The following is a 13825-nucleotide window of genomic DNA, read 5'->3' on the forward strand; positions in this document are numbered from 1 at the left end:
TTTGTGCAGTGCATTCAGTTACAAAAAAGAAAAAGTGATGCAGCAGGCCCAGAATTTCCTAGCCACCTTACTTTCTCCTACTCTTGTGTATACAGACAAATGAAGGACTTCATTTTCTTGCATGGCTTTTTCATATTCATGGCTTCAAAAACAGTTTTTTAATCAATTGAACTAAACCTTGAGATTCTGTATCTCAACCAATGAAGAAGCAAAAGGAAGAAATCATAATTATTTGTAAGTTTGTTTGTTTTGCTCAGCTAGCCTTTTAAAATCTTGAGGAGAACTTCTTGTGAAGTTCTGGTCTTAGGAATCAGTAATAGGACACTTGATGACATTTGTTTCATTTTTCTTTCTGCGTCTCCTTTTATAGAAACCAAAATTGTTATTTTTTTAAACCATATATAAGTTTTCTCTGCCTGCATCCTTTATTAGTGATTAACTGGTAGAGGCAAGGAAATATTTCACTATTTTGTGGCTTGGTTCAATGTACCATACAGGATTCCCAGTTTTCAAAATGTGTGAGTCTGACTCTCAGGACATGGAGGTCAATATCCTGGAATATTGCAGGAGATAATGAACCTCTAGATATAAAAGCTGTGCTTTCCAAAAAAATATGTTCTGACCAGAAGAGAATAAGCATTTATAATTTAATGTTTTAATATGTTGGGTTTTTAAACTAAATAACTAAGTTAATATAGATTGAGTAAGTGCTGAACTGTGGTGTCAGATATCCTATTTCTGTATTTCTTACATATATTGTGGCAGTTGTATGGATTAACAAAAGAAAATGTCAAACTCCCTGATGATCTTTGCAGTATTCTACAGTTCACTTCCATCCATTTTTGTCATACACCCCAAAGACTGTCTACATCATGAATGTGGCTACTTACATCTCAGAACTAACTTTAGTATAGTTTGCTCTACTATTGTTCTCTATCTTGGCAGACTCCTATTTATCCTTTGAAATCCTGTAATGATACTATTCTCATAAAATTTTTTAAAATATTTTTTTAGTTGTAGTTGGACACAATACCTTTATTTTACTTATTTATGTGTTGCTGAGGATCGAACCCAGGACTTCACACATACTAGGTGAGCGCTCTAATGCTAAGCCATAACTCCAGCCCTCTCATAGAATTTTTTATATTTTTATATACACATACAGACACACACACACATACATACATACATATATACACACATATACATTTTTTTGTATATATCTTTTGTAGAACTTTTGTTAATGTTGTTAATGATCAACTTAATGTGCTGGCATCATGCAAGGGTTTGTGTGTATTATTTTATTGAAGGCTTGTTTCAAAAAAAAAAAACATTCTGAGATAGATACTATTATTTTCTCCATTCTACAGATCACTTAACTGAAGGTAATAGGACTTGCCCAAGTGAGAGAGCTAGAATTTAAATCTAAGCAGTTTTATTCCAGCTTACTCATTTTTCATGAGTCAACTAATGTAGAGAATCATTGATCCAAGGTTGCATACCTAGTAAATGACAGAAGTAAATTTTAATCCCAAGCAATTTGACCTCAGAGCTAGGGTTCTTAACAGTTTATTTGTTGTCCAACTCTCTTTTTGTAATTTCCACAAGAGCTGATACTTCCTGGTATCCATCTAATGACTCCCAAAACAATAGCACATGATAGATTCTTAAATGTTTGAGACTGAATCAATGAACTTCTCTGCCTAAGCTAGGCATTTGTCACACATGTCATCAGGAAAAGCCTACAGATGAAAGAAAAGAAGAAACAGGGAAAGGAAAAGAAGAGGCTAAGACGAAGTTTACATTTTCCACCAAAGGCTGGTTTTAAACTATGCTTTTTAATTTTGCATTCATTACTGTGTGCCATAAATTCGCAGCATTTGGACATAGCCACTTGTTGTAAACTAGTTAACTCAAGCATAGAGTGGAATTCAACTGACTTCTAGTCCTTTGCCTAGAGCTACTGAGTAGATGATCTCGTCCCTTTTAACTCTTAAAATCCCATGTTAGTATCACTTACTCTCCATTGTGTGCAAAGCACAGTATGGTGAGACCAAAATGTAATGTATGCTCTAAGGGTTTACAGTCTATTTGAAAAATTAGACAAAAATGACTTGGTTTTTATTACAGTACATTCCTAGAGATGATATAATACAGCATCTTTTTTCCTTTAAGGAATATATCAGGGTTATTGCATTCTTGACCATTAGATTCACCCAGTATATCTAAGATTTGATACAAAATGGTTATTAAAATGAAGTAAAGCAAGATAAGCCCTACAAAGGATTTTAAATATCATTGGCAAATTAATTTGCCAAATTCTATGAACCATAGGTATGTGATAAGCATAAATATATAAATACATATTGACTATTCTTATTGTCCTTTAATATAGACTTTTAAAATTCAAGTTCTGTGTGATAAAGATGACCCAAATAAAACTATGATGGTTCATCAGTCTGGAATTAGAAAGATTTTGGTAATTTCAGAACAATGCTTTTTTCCTCTACACAAATTTTGTTGTGGTGGCAAAGAAACATATTCAGAACATCCTACTTACCCTAAATTTGAATGGGAGAAATAATGCATACTGTTTAGGAAATGGACAACACTTAGTCCAGGACCTAAATAATAGCTAATTCTGGTTCTACTCTTTGTTATTTATTCTCTAGAGTCTAGCTTAAATCCTACTATTTTCACGAGAACATCCTCAACTGTCAATACCCGTACTGCTTTTTCTATTTTTCTAATTTATATCTTTCTTAGAAACACTTTCTTAGGGTAAGAAGTGGATGAGACTGGGATTAATGTTATACTACCTGTTCTGTCATTTGGTTTGGTGTTGTGTACTTGCTATGTTAATCTGGCAAGCTAGTTAACCTTAATAATCTTTATAAAATGAGGTTGATAAAAACAGTGTCTGCTCCTGGGGCCATTGTGAAGATTGAGAACATTTGTATACAGCTGTTAGCAATTTGTATTATGTATACTATATACTTAATAAACACTACCGATTGCTTTGTGTATTTACTACTATACAGTTGCCTCCTTAATTCATATGTTTTGTCTCTGCCTAGAGTGTTCTGGAATTTGTAAATAGTTAAGTACACATGTTTTACTACTGAGGATGGAGGTTAAAGAGGGAAAGGTAGTATGGTGACTTGAGGCATCTACTACATATTTCATAAGGGAAGTGGTATGATTAAAATCAACTATGGTAATAACCTCTGAGGGATTATTTTGTATTCAGTAATAAGAGTGTGAGGAACAGTGGAGAGGATTAGGAAAAGGTGAGGTATTATTGGTACTGGCAATGGAAGTCAGAAGGTTTTAAGGTAGTAGAAAAGGTTTGTTTATACCAGGGAGCAGGAGGAATTAAAAGCTGTTGTATTAAATGGAATTGAGAGAGTGCTGGTAGAAGGGTTGAAGTTAAGGTTTTATACCACACCATCTACTAATGGTATAGTAGATGCAGACTACAAATTCATGGTCTTCAATTCTGACAGGATTCGTCTTAGAAATTAACCAGTGGAAGGGAGTTTTAATTTCACCTTCTCCACCTTCTCTTGTTCACTAGAGAAGAAATTGAAAAGGATGACATACCACCCAATCATCTAAATCAATAAAATGACACTTTGCTGAACAGTTTATTCTTTTCATGACTCCTCAAGAATATAATCCTATGTGAGTTACAAATACCTACATATAGGCATATAGGAAATAACAGGAGATAGAGGAATTTTTAGGGCCTAAACCTTCTAGAAGGAAATAAAAGGATTTCTTTCAGAATAGTTTTTATATGTGACATCTATATACACATACATGTAGATAGATACATCTATATATATACATACATATAATTGAGTAGTATTCAGTTATAAAGAAGTTGAAATCTTGTCATTAGTAGCAAAATGAATAGAACTAGAGAACATTATGTTAAATTAAGTAAGTCAGACACAGAAAGACAAGGACGTTTTATAATAAATTTAAGGGGAAAAAGAAACAAAGGCTAAAGATTTTGAGTTTGGGTACAGATCTTTGCAATATTATCAAATAACCTATATTTGTCCTGTATCCTGGTAGAGAATATGTATTCACAGAATGCAAAAAGGTATTAAAAAATGACTGCCAACCCAATGTCTGATTCAGAAGAGAATTAATATTAATTAAAAGACTTAGATCAGCCCAAAAGGAGCTGTTGATGGCTTTGAATTTGAAGAGCTTTACGCAACTGAAATTCATCTTTTTCTCAATTTTATTTAATTAGCAATCACTAAACATTGCATGTGTCAGGGTAGATCATAGGATTAGTACTAAGTGTGAGAAGTAGGTCCAAGAAGAATGTGTGGTCCAATTAAGAGCAAGCATTGCCTTAGGAAAGCAACCCATGATGAAAGTCTGCTTTTGGATTTCACAGACATTTCATAATACATTCTTGTGTCAGGATTCCTGCACTGACATCGGTATCCATGTTAACTGCTGTATCATCTTCCTCCAGTCTGCCTAGCCAGAGTGCCCAGTCATATTTGGGAGGATAGTGTGGTGGCTCAAGAGATTGAAACCCCTTTGAGTCAAACAGACCTGATATTTTAGCATGGCTCTGCTATATGTACTGTATCAGTTTCCATATCTACTATATATCTATTGTCAGAGTTATTATGAAGATTAACTAATAATCTGTATAAAATGCTAAATTAGTAAAAGTGCCTAGCACTTAATAAGTGCTCAATGAAAGGTTAGCAAGAAAGATTTCATTATTGTTCTTTCCAGCAGTTGGTCAAGATCTATGTTCTATTGCCTCAGATAGACTCTAACACTAACAATATTTATACATCTTTGTTCTTCTAGCATTTTCTGTATATGGTTTCTCCCTTGTATTTCTGAAAGCAGAGTTGTTTATTACAAATGATATAGTTTTTCCTTATGAAAACACAACTTTACATGGTCTGTTGCCTTACTATTTCTCTGAACTTACCTTTTACCACTCTCTTTTTTCCTCTAGTAACATTAGTCCCCCTGCTGTTTCTTGAGCACACCAAGTATATGCCTACCTCGTGGACTTTTGCTTAGAATGTTCTCCCTCAAGAGAGACCCATGAAACTCATGATTCATGAATCCCACATCATTTAGCCTCTTTAAATGTCCATCACTTCAGAAAGAGCTTCTATCTAAAGTATTTCCTTTACACCTATTTTTCCTCTTTGTTTCTTCATATCACTTTTCACCATCTTAACATTTTTTGCATTTATTCCCTGTCATTCTCCCTTTCTGTAATGTAACTTCCCTTAAATTAGTCTGTTCACTGCTTTACCTCCAGTGCCTAAAACAGTACAAAGTAGGCACTTAGTATTTGTTAAATGAATGATTTAAAGGTTTGGGGGTTGTCAAACCTACACATGAAAATTACTCTGTAAAGATTATTCTAGAAGTAACTTAATTACTTCTTTTTACTAAAAAAAAAAATTTTTTTTTTTCCTTTAGAAAAATGTTGACTGTGGAGCAATAGAAAAACTGTCTCTTCGTAAACAGCGATTCATGCAGTTTTCTTCACTAGAACATGAAGGAGAATATTATATGACACCACGAGACTTCCTCTTTTCAGTAATGTTTGAGCAAATGGAACGTGAGTTTTTGCTTTTTGTTTTTACATTTAAAAAATAAACCGCAGAGCTAGAAAACCTACTTTTCAGAGTTGGTAACAGCTTTTCTTTATTTTAATTGTCATTCTTTGTACCATGCATTTACTTATTATGGATTTTTCAAGTGCAAATGTTTATATTTATCTATCTTAGAAATGTTGTTTTTTCTATGGAAGAAAAAAGTTTTATACATAAGTTTTTAAAAGCCTCTAAATTTATTCTTAATAATTAACATCCATTAGTTATTAGTTTTGGTGGTATTTATCTTTTTAATTGGCAAAAACAAATAAAAATAGATTAGAGATGTTAGGAGAACCATTTAATGGAGTCATTAAGTCATTATGATATGGGTAGAAAATCTTGAAGAAATATAATGGGAATTAAAATTCAAAACCTATAATTATATAATTTTATTTCATAAACAACAAACTCAGTTATTCCAAGTGGTATCAAATTCTTAATTCTGTATCTAAACTAGTTCCTTTCACTTTGTAGAGAACAGATTTGTACACATATGTTGCAGAAGTAGTCTATGGAAAACTTTCAAGGTGCTCTGTAGTACTCCCTATAAATAGGTATCTATGCAACAACTGAAATGGGTGAGGGCAAGATGAGCAGTCAGAGAAGTATAGATCAAATTGGAAAAGATAAAGAGGACTTAGAAAGACATTATAAATACTTTGGGATGATTTGAAAAAACTTCATAATATATGCTAGGGGCAATAAGTTTACCCAATCACAAAACTAAAGGATTACTTTTGGCAGTAATGAGAGATGAAACTGAAAAACAAATAAGGGCTAGAGATTTCAGTGATCCTCTCTGATCCTCAGAGCAATGTGTATTTGGCAGGCATTTGTGGACTTCATCTTGAATCAGTGAGGGAACAATGAAAGTTTGTGAGTAGGAAAATAAGTTGGTAAACATGTGTTTAGGTTATTTTACTCTGGCTTATTTGGAGGGAAGGTTAGCAGTATATATCGAAAACTTAAAAAAAAAATATTGACCTAAATATTGACTACATCAGTGCAGTAAGTTCACTAAGTAAATAATGAGATGCGAAAAGATTTCTTTTAAAAAGTAGTTTAATCTTTGGGCGCAATGGTACACACCTGTAATTCCACCAGCTCTAGAGGCTGAGGCAGGAGGATCATGAGTTCAAGACCAGCCTTAGCTGAGTGAGACCCTAAGCAACTTAGTGAGATCCTGTCTCTAAATAAAATATGTAAAACGTGTTGGGGATGTGGCTCAGTGGTTAGGTGTCCTTGGATTCAGTCCCTAGTACCAAAAAAAAAAAGTAGTTTAATCTCCCTAACACTTGACAAACTCAGACATTTGTGTTTCCCGCCCAGAAAAAAAATTATTAAAAGGCTTAAAAATAGAAAATCACCCCAGATTTGTCAGAAAATTGAGGGCACATTGATATAAATAGTACAGACAAGCAGATATAGAGAATCAGAGTTTGCCCAGAGCAGAAACCACTCAGAACCCACCATTACAACAATGTCAGGCAAGAATATTAAAGGGTAATTGACTAACTACTACCTGAGTGTGGACCAGCTTAACTGATAAAAAGCTCCTAAAGACCTAGCTGTAAAGATACCCATATGCTTTTGAGTTTTACTTTGAGAGCCCTACCAGGTTCTCAGAAGAAAAATCCAAGGGAAAAAAACCTCTCTTCCTTCTTTCAGGGGATGGGGAAAATGGCCATTTTTTAATATCCTCCCAAAGCATCTCATTCTCCTTAACAAAAGCCTACATAGAAACTGTCTTACCACAGCCCCGCTGACTGAGCACATGAAAATTCCCAATTCCAGCCCCTTCTAGCCTTCTTGTCTTAAAACAACAACAACTAAAAAGGATTTTTTTACAGGCATTACCCAAGGCACAGTTTTAGTTACTAAAACACTGAGAGCTGGTCATCTAGGCTATATAACATATCCATACACCTTACCACCACATCAGTGGAGCCCTCTATGTAAATACAGCAAATAGTAAAAATAATCTAATCCTAGCCAGATAAACAAAAGTCTTTCTACCTCAGTAATTTTTACCCAATGCACCATGTCTGACCCAATGAAAAAGTCACAAACCTTGCTGAAAGAAAAAAGTACACAAAGGACAAGGCAAACATCAGTGCCAGATGAAAATGCAACTGACATTTTGGAATTATCAGGCCCGGAATCTAAAATAACCGTGATTAATATATTAAGGGCTCTAATGAAAAAAGTGCACAGTGTTCAAAAACAGATCTTGAATGTTCCCCCAAAGGCACATGTGTTTCAGGCACTGTTAGAAGGTGGTAGAACCTTTAGGAGGTAGGGTCTAGTGGAAGGAAGTTAGGCTATTGGGGACATGCCCTTAAAGAGGATATTGGGACCCTGGCCCCTCTTCTTTATCTCTTCACTTTCTGTCACCATTAAACAGCTTTGGAAGCACCATTATGTACTTCCAGCCTTGATGTTCTGCCTTACTACAAACCTGAAAGAAATGAGACCAAATTGATCATGGTTTGAAATCTCCAAACCGTGAGCCAAAATAAACCTTTCCCTTTATAAGTTGATTGTGTCAGGTTATTTCAGCACAGTAATGGAAAAATGACCAACACTGTAAGGTAAGCAGAGAGGAATAAACAGAACAAATCAGAAAGAAGTGTTGGAATCAAAAACTATAACAGGAATGAATGATGTCTTTGGCTCATCAGTATAATCAAAGGATGAGGAATGAATCTGTGAGCTTGAAGATATGTCAGTTGAAGCTTCCCAACTTGAAAAGCAAAGAGGAAAAACAGAAATTTCAAGAACTATGGATGATTACAAAAGGTACAACATAATGGGAATACCAGAAGAAAGAGGAAAAAGAATAGAAGGCATATGGGAATAATAATAATCAACAAACAGTAAACCACAGAGTCAAAAAGCTTACCAAACTCCAAGCAGAATGAATATCAAAAAATACCTGGACATATTAAACTGCAGAAAATTAAAGGAAAATAAAATGTATTGAAAGAAGTCAGCAGGGAATAAAATACTTTACCTAGAGAGAAATAAGGTTAAGAATTATATCCTTCAGGACTGTAAATTGGTGCAGCCAATATAGAAAGCAATATGGAGATTTCTTGGAAAATTGGGAATGGAACCACCATTTGACCCAGCTATCCCTCTCCTCTGTCTATACCCAAAGGACTTAAAAACAGCATACTTACAGGGACATAGCCACATCAATGTTTATAGCAACACAATTCACTATAGCTAAACTATGGAACCAACCTAGATGCCCTTCAATAGATGAATGGATTAAAAAAATGTGGCATATATACACAATGGAATATTACTCAGCAATAAAAGATAATAAAATCATGGCATTTGCAGGTAAATGGGTGGAGTTCGAGAGAATAATGCTAAGTGAAGTTAGCCAATCCCAAAAAAACAAATGCTGAATCTTTTCTTTGATATGAGGAGGCTGATTCATAGTGGGATAGGGAGCGGGAGCATGGCAGGAATACAGAACTCTAGATAGGGCAGAAGGGAGGGAGGGGAAGGGGCATGGTATTATTAATCATGGTGGAATGTAATGATCATTATTATCCAAAGTACAGGTATAAAGACATGAATTGGTGTGAATATACTGTGTGTACAACAAGAGATATGAAAAATTGTGCTCTGTATATGAAATAAGAATTGTAATGCATTTCGCTGTGATATATAAATAATAAATAAATAAAAGAATTATATTCTGCTTCTTTTCATAAATCACGTAAGCAAGAAGAGGGTGAATCAGATATTTTAAGCATGGAAAGAAAAATCCACCAACCTAGATTCTATGTTTTGTGAAATTATCCTTCAGAAGTGAAGACAAAATAAAGGCTTTCTCAGACAAACAGCAGTTGAGGGAATTTAATATCAATAGGATTTGCTTTATAAGAAATTGTCAGGTTCTCCAGAGAAAAGGAAAATAACATAGGCTAGGAATTTAGATCCACATGAAGAAGAGAATTAGATGAAGTCAAATCATTTATTTATTTATTTTTCTGTCCTGAAGAGAACTAACATAGCAGTTCATTCAAAATAATAAGAGGGTATACCCTATTAAAAGGTACTCATACGTGGGGCTGGGGTTGTGACTCAGTGGCAGAGTGCTTGTCTAGCATGTGTGATGCACTGGGGTTGATTCTCAGCACCACATACAAATAAATGAATAAAATAAAGGTCCATCAATATTAAAAAAAGATACTTATACAATTCATGAAGTGACACAGTATTATTGTATTATTTCAAAGTGTTCTTTAGTTGTAAATGTATATTGCAACCACTAAAAAAGTTTGTTAAAGATATAGAATTGTCATGCTAAGAGGAGAAAAAAAATCAAATTATGTTAAATGCTCAGTTAAAACCAGAGAAGGCAGCTAGGCATGGTGGCACGTGCCTATAATCCCAGCAACTTGGTAAGCTGAAGCAGAAGGCTTGCAAGCTTGAGACCAACCTCAGCAACTTAGCAAGGCCCTAAGAAACTTAGTGAGATCTTGTTTCAAAATAAAAATTAAAAGGGCTGAGGATGTAGCTCAGTGGTTAAGCACCTCTGGGTTCAACCCAATATTAAAAAAAAACAGAAGTCAGAAAGTGAGGGAAGACAAAAAGAAAAACAAAAAAGAGCAATAAATAGAAAATATTACAGATGTGTTGGATTAAAAGTGAAGGGATAAAGAAAGATATACAATACTAACAATAATCGAAAGAACACTGGAGGGCTGGGGGTTGTGGCTCGGTGGTAGAAAGAGCACTTGCCTCACATGTGTGAGGCACTGGGTTCGATCCTCAGTACTGCATAAAAATAAATGTATTGTGTCCACCTACAAATAAAAATATTTTTTAAAAAAGAAAGAAAAGAAAAAAGAACAACAACAACAACACTGGGCTGGGTGTAGAGGTGTACACTTATAATCCCAGTGGCTCATGAGGCTGAGGCAGGAAGATTGCAAGTTCAGTACCAGCCTTGGCAATTTAGCAAGGCTCTAAGCAACTTAGTGAGACCCTGTCTCAAAATAAAAACTTACTAAAAAGGGCTGGGAATGTGACTCAGTGGTAAAGTACCCCTTGGTTCAGTCCCCAGTACAGGAAGGAAGGAAAGCTGGTGTAGCCAGGGGTGGGTAGTGGCATATACCTGTAATCCCAGCAGCCCGGAAGGCTAAGGCAGGAGGATTACAAATTCAAGGCCCACTTGGGCTACTTAATAAAACCCTGTCTCAAAAAAAAAACAGAGAAGGCAGAAAATAGGGGAAGACAAAAAGAAAAACAAAAAAGGGTAATAAATAGAAAACATTACAGATGGGTAATTAATCTTGACTGTGTTAATAATCATTTTATATATGAATGATCTAAATTTATCAATTAGAAAATGTAGGAATGTAATTTAGTGGTATAGTGTCCCTGGCTTTCATCTCTAGTACCAGGATAGGAGAATGGAAGGATGGAAGGAAGGAGCCAGCCAAAGTAGCTATAATTATTTTAAGACAAAACAGATTTTCTGAGCTAGGAAAATTATCAGCAATAAAAAGGGGCATTGCAAAATGATTTTAAAAGGGATGGTTGTCTAAAAATACATAACAATCCATAGTATGTGCACACCTAACAGTAAGTAGAGCATCGAAATATATTAGGTAAAAACTGATAGAACTCTAAAGAGAGATAAACATATCCTTAGAAACTACAAGGGGGCGTGCGCGCTCGCTCTCTCTCTCTCTCTCTCTCTCTCTCTCTCTCTCTCTGTAAAGGCAAATCAAGCAGAAAACCAAGGATATATCTGAACAAAACATTACCTCCAATCAACTGGATCTAATCCAAATATAGTAGAATATACATTCTCTAACTAACCTGGAACCGTTTACCAGGATAGACCATAGATGGGAACTTTTGCAAGAATAGGAATCATGTGTAAGGACCAACATCCTCAACAAGACCCCTAAAGCTCAAGAAATAAATCAAGAATCAATAAGTGGGATGCCATCAAATTAAAAAGCTTCTGTACAGCAAAGGAAAAGATTAAGAGTGTGAAAAGAGAGCCTACAAAATGGGAGAAAATCTTTGCCAGCTGCTTCTCTGATAAGGGATTAATATCAAAAAGCTTAACACACACACACACACACACACACACACAACAACAACCCAATTAATAAATGGGCAAAGAACTAAACATTTTTCAAAAGAAATACAGATAAGCAATAAATATATGAAAAAATGTTCAACATCTCTAGCAATCAGGGAAGTACAGATCAGAACTACACCAAGATTTTATCTTATTTCAGTCAGAATGTCTGTTATCAAGAACACAAATAATAAATGCTGTCGAGGATGAGGGGGGAAGTATATGCATACATTGTTTATGAGACTGAAAATTAGTAAAACCACTCTGGAAAGCAATATGGAAATTCCTCAATAAACTAGGAATGAAAGCACTTTATGACCCAGCTATCCCACTCCTTGGTATTTATGCAAAAGAACTAAAATTAGTATACTACAGTATACCACTATAGCCTTTTCAATGTTTTTAGTAGCACGATTTACAATAGCTATTATGGAATCAGCCCAGATGCTCATCAATAAATGAATGGATCAAGAAAATGTGGTATCTATACACAGTGGAGTTTGACTAAGCCATGAAGAATAACAAAATTATGGAGTTTGCTGATAAATGGAAGGAAATGAAGCATATCATGCTAAGTGAAGCCAGACTCAGAAAATCGAGGGTTGGATATTTTCTCTCATGTGAAGCTAGAACAAAGTAAGGGAAATAAAGTGAGATTAGCAGGTATCGGATATCATAAAGAGAAGATCAGTGAAGTAGAAGATCAAGAGGGAGGGCAGAGGGATGAGAAAGGGGAGAAAATATGAAATTATTTAAACAAAATCATGTTATATGCATATAGAAATATATCACAAGGAATTTTACCTTTATGTATATTGAGAAAGTACCAATCTATTAAATAAACAAGAAAAGGAATGGTCTGTAGAATAGAAGAAGAGTAAGGGAAGGGAGGAGAGGAGGGAAAGAGAGGGGAAGAATAAGAATTGTAATCAAATTCCATGCAGATATAATTTTGGCAAAATGAACCCAACTACTGTGTATAACTATATAACTATATACTATAATAATAATAATATAATTCTAATATAATAAGAAAAAAATTATACAACAAATGGCCTTAGACCATAATACAATTAAACTAGAAATCAATAACAGCTGAAAAATCTTAAAATATTTGGAGATTAAACAACACAAGTCAAAAAAGAAATTATAAGGGAAATTTAAAGATATTTTAATTAAGTGGAAAATGAAGATAATATCTTATCAAAATTTGCATGATGGAATGAATGCAGAACTTAGAGGGAAATTAAATATATAAATGAGAAAAAAACACATTTCTATAAACATGAATGAGCCTAGAAACCCTAGTTTTTAAGCTCTTAACTGTAGACTAATTGCAGTTTCTTTGATAATGCAAGTAGGGTGGGTGAATGTGTGTGTTTGTGTTTTTTGACAAGCTGATTTGAACATTTATATGGAAAAACAAGGGCCTGAACCAGCTAAGACACTCTGAAATGGAAAGGAAACAAAATAGGGAAGTTACCCTCCCAGCCTTATTATAAAGATAATTAATATCATGTGACATTGGCACAGGGGTAGACAAATTTACCAACAGAACAAATTAGCCAGAACATAAAAGCATAAATATAACTTATATGACAGTGATGGCAAATGTAAATCTAAATCACTGGAGAAAGGAAAAACTGGTCAATAAGAATTATGCCTTCTTAAAGGCAAGAAAAACACTAACATAGAAGATTGATAAAATTCAACTATATTGAAATTAGAACTTCTGTTTATCACAGGTTGCCATATAGAAATTGAAAAGACAAGCCAAAAACTGGCAGAATTTATCATAACACATATAATTGTCAAGACAACATTTATATATAGAATTAAAATTTTAAAAAGACAGGCAAATGAAGGATGTAAGGACATGATGTCTTAAGATATGCTGAATGTTATATTAATTATTTCAAGCTGAAATCACTTGAAGAACTAACTACAGGAAGGGCTGTTGGCCTGTTTTTTCCTACATGCAGCAAGCCATAAAAGGGTCTTAAAAGAGGTGTTCTTCACAAACCAAACCCAGAAAATAACCTTGATC

At 34.4% G+C, this 13825-nt stretch overlaps 1 protein-coding gene across 4 annotated transcripts in view; it reads left to right on the forward strand.

The window, feature by feature from the left end:
• Micu2 (mitochondrial calcium uptake 2) overlaps positions 1–13825 on the forward strand; it is a 107776-nt gene that overhangs the window by 31726 nt on the left and 62225 nt on the right. For all 4 annotated transcript variants that reach the window (XM_005338607.4, XM_040281325.2, XM_013364413.4 and 1 more), the window contains exon 2: positions 5482–5623. In XM_005338607.4, the coding sequence (XP_005338664.1) occupies positions 5482–5623 (142 nt within the window). The remainder of the gene's footprint in view (positions 1–5481; positions 5624–13825) is intronic.

Source organism: Ictidomys tridecemlineatus, chromosome 6 (genome assembly GCF_052094955.1).
Source record: "Ictidomys tridecemlineatus isolate mIctTri1 chromosome 6, mIctTri1.hap1, whole genome shotgun sequence".
In the NCBI taxonomy this organism is placed as follows: domain Eukaryota; kingdom Metazoa; phylum Chordata; class Mammalia; order Rodentia; family Sciuridae; genus Ictidomys; species Ictidomys tridecemlineatus.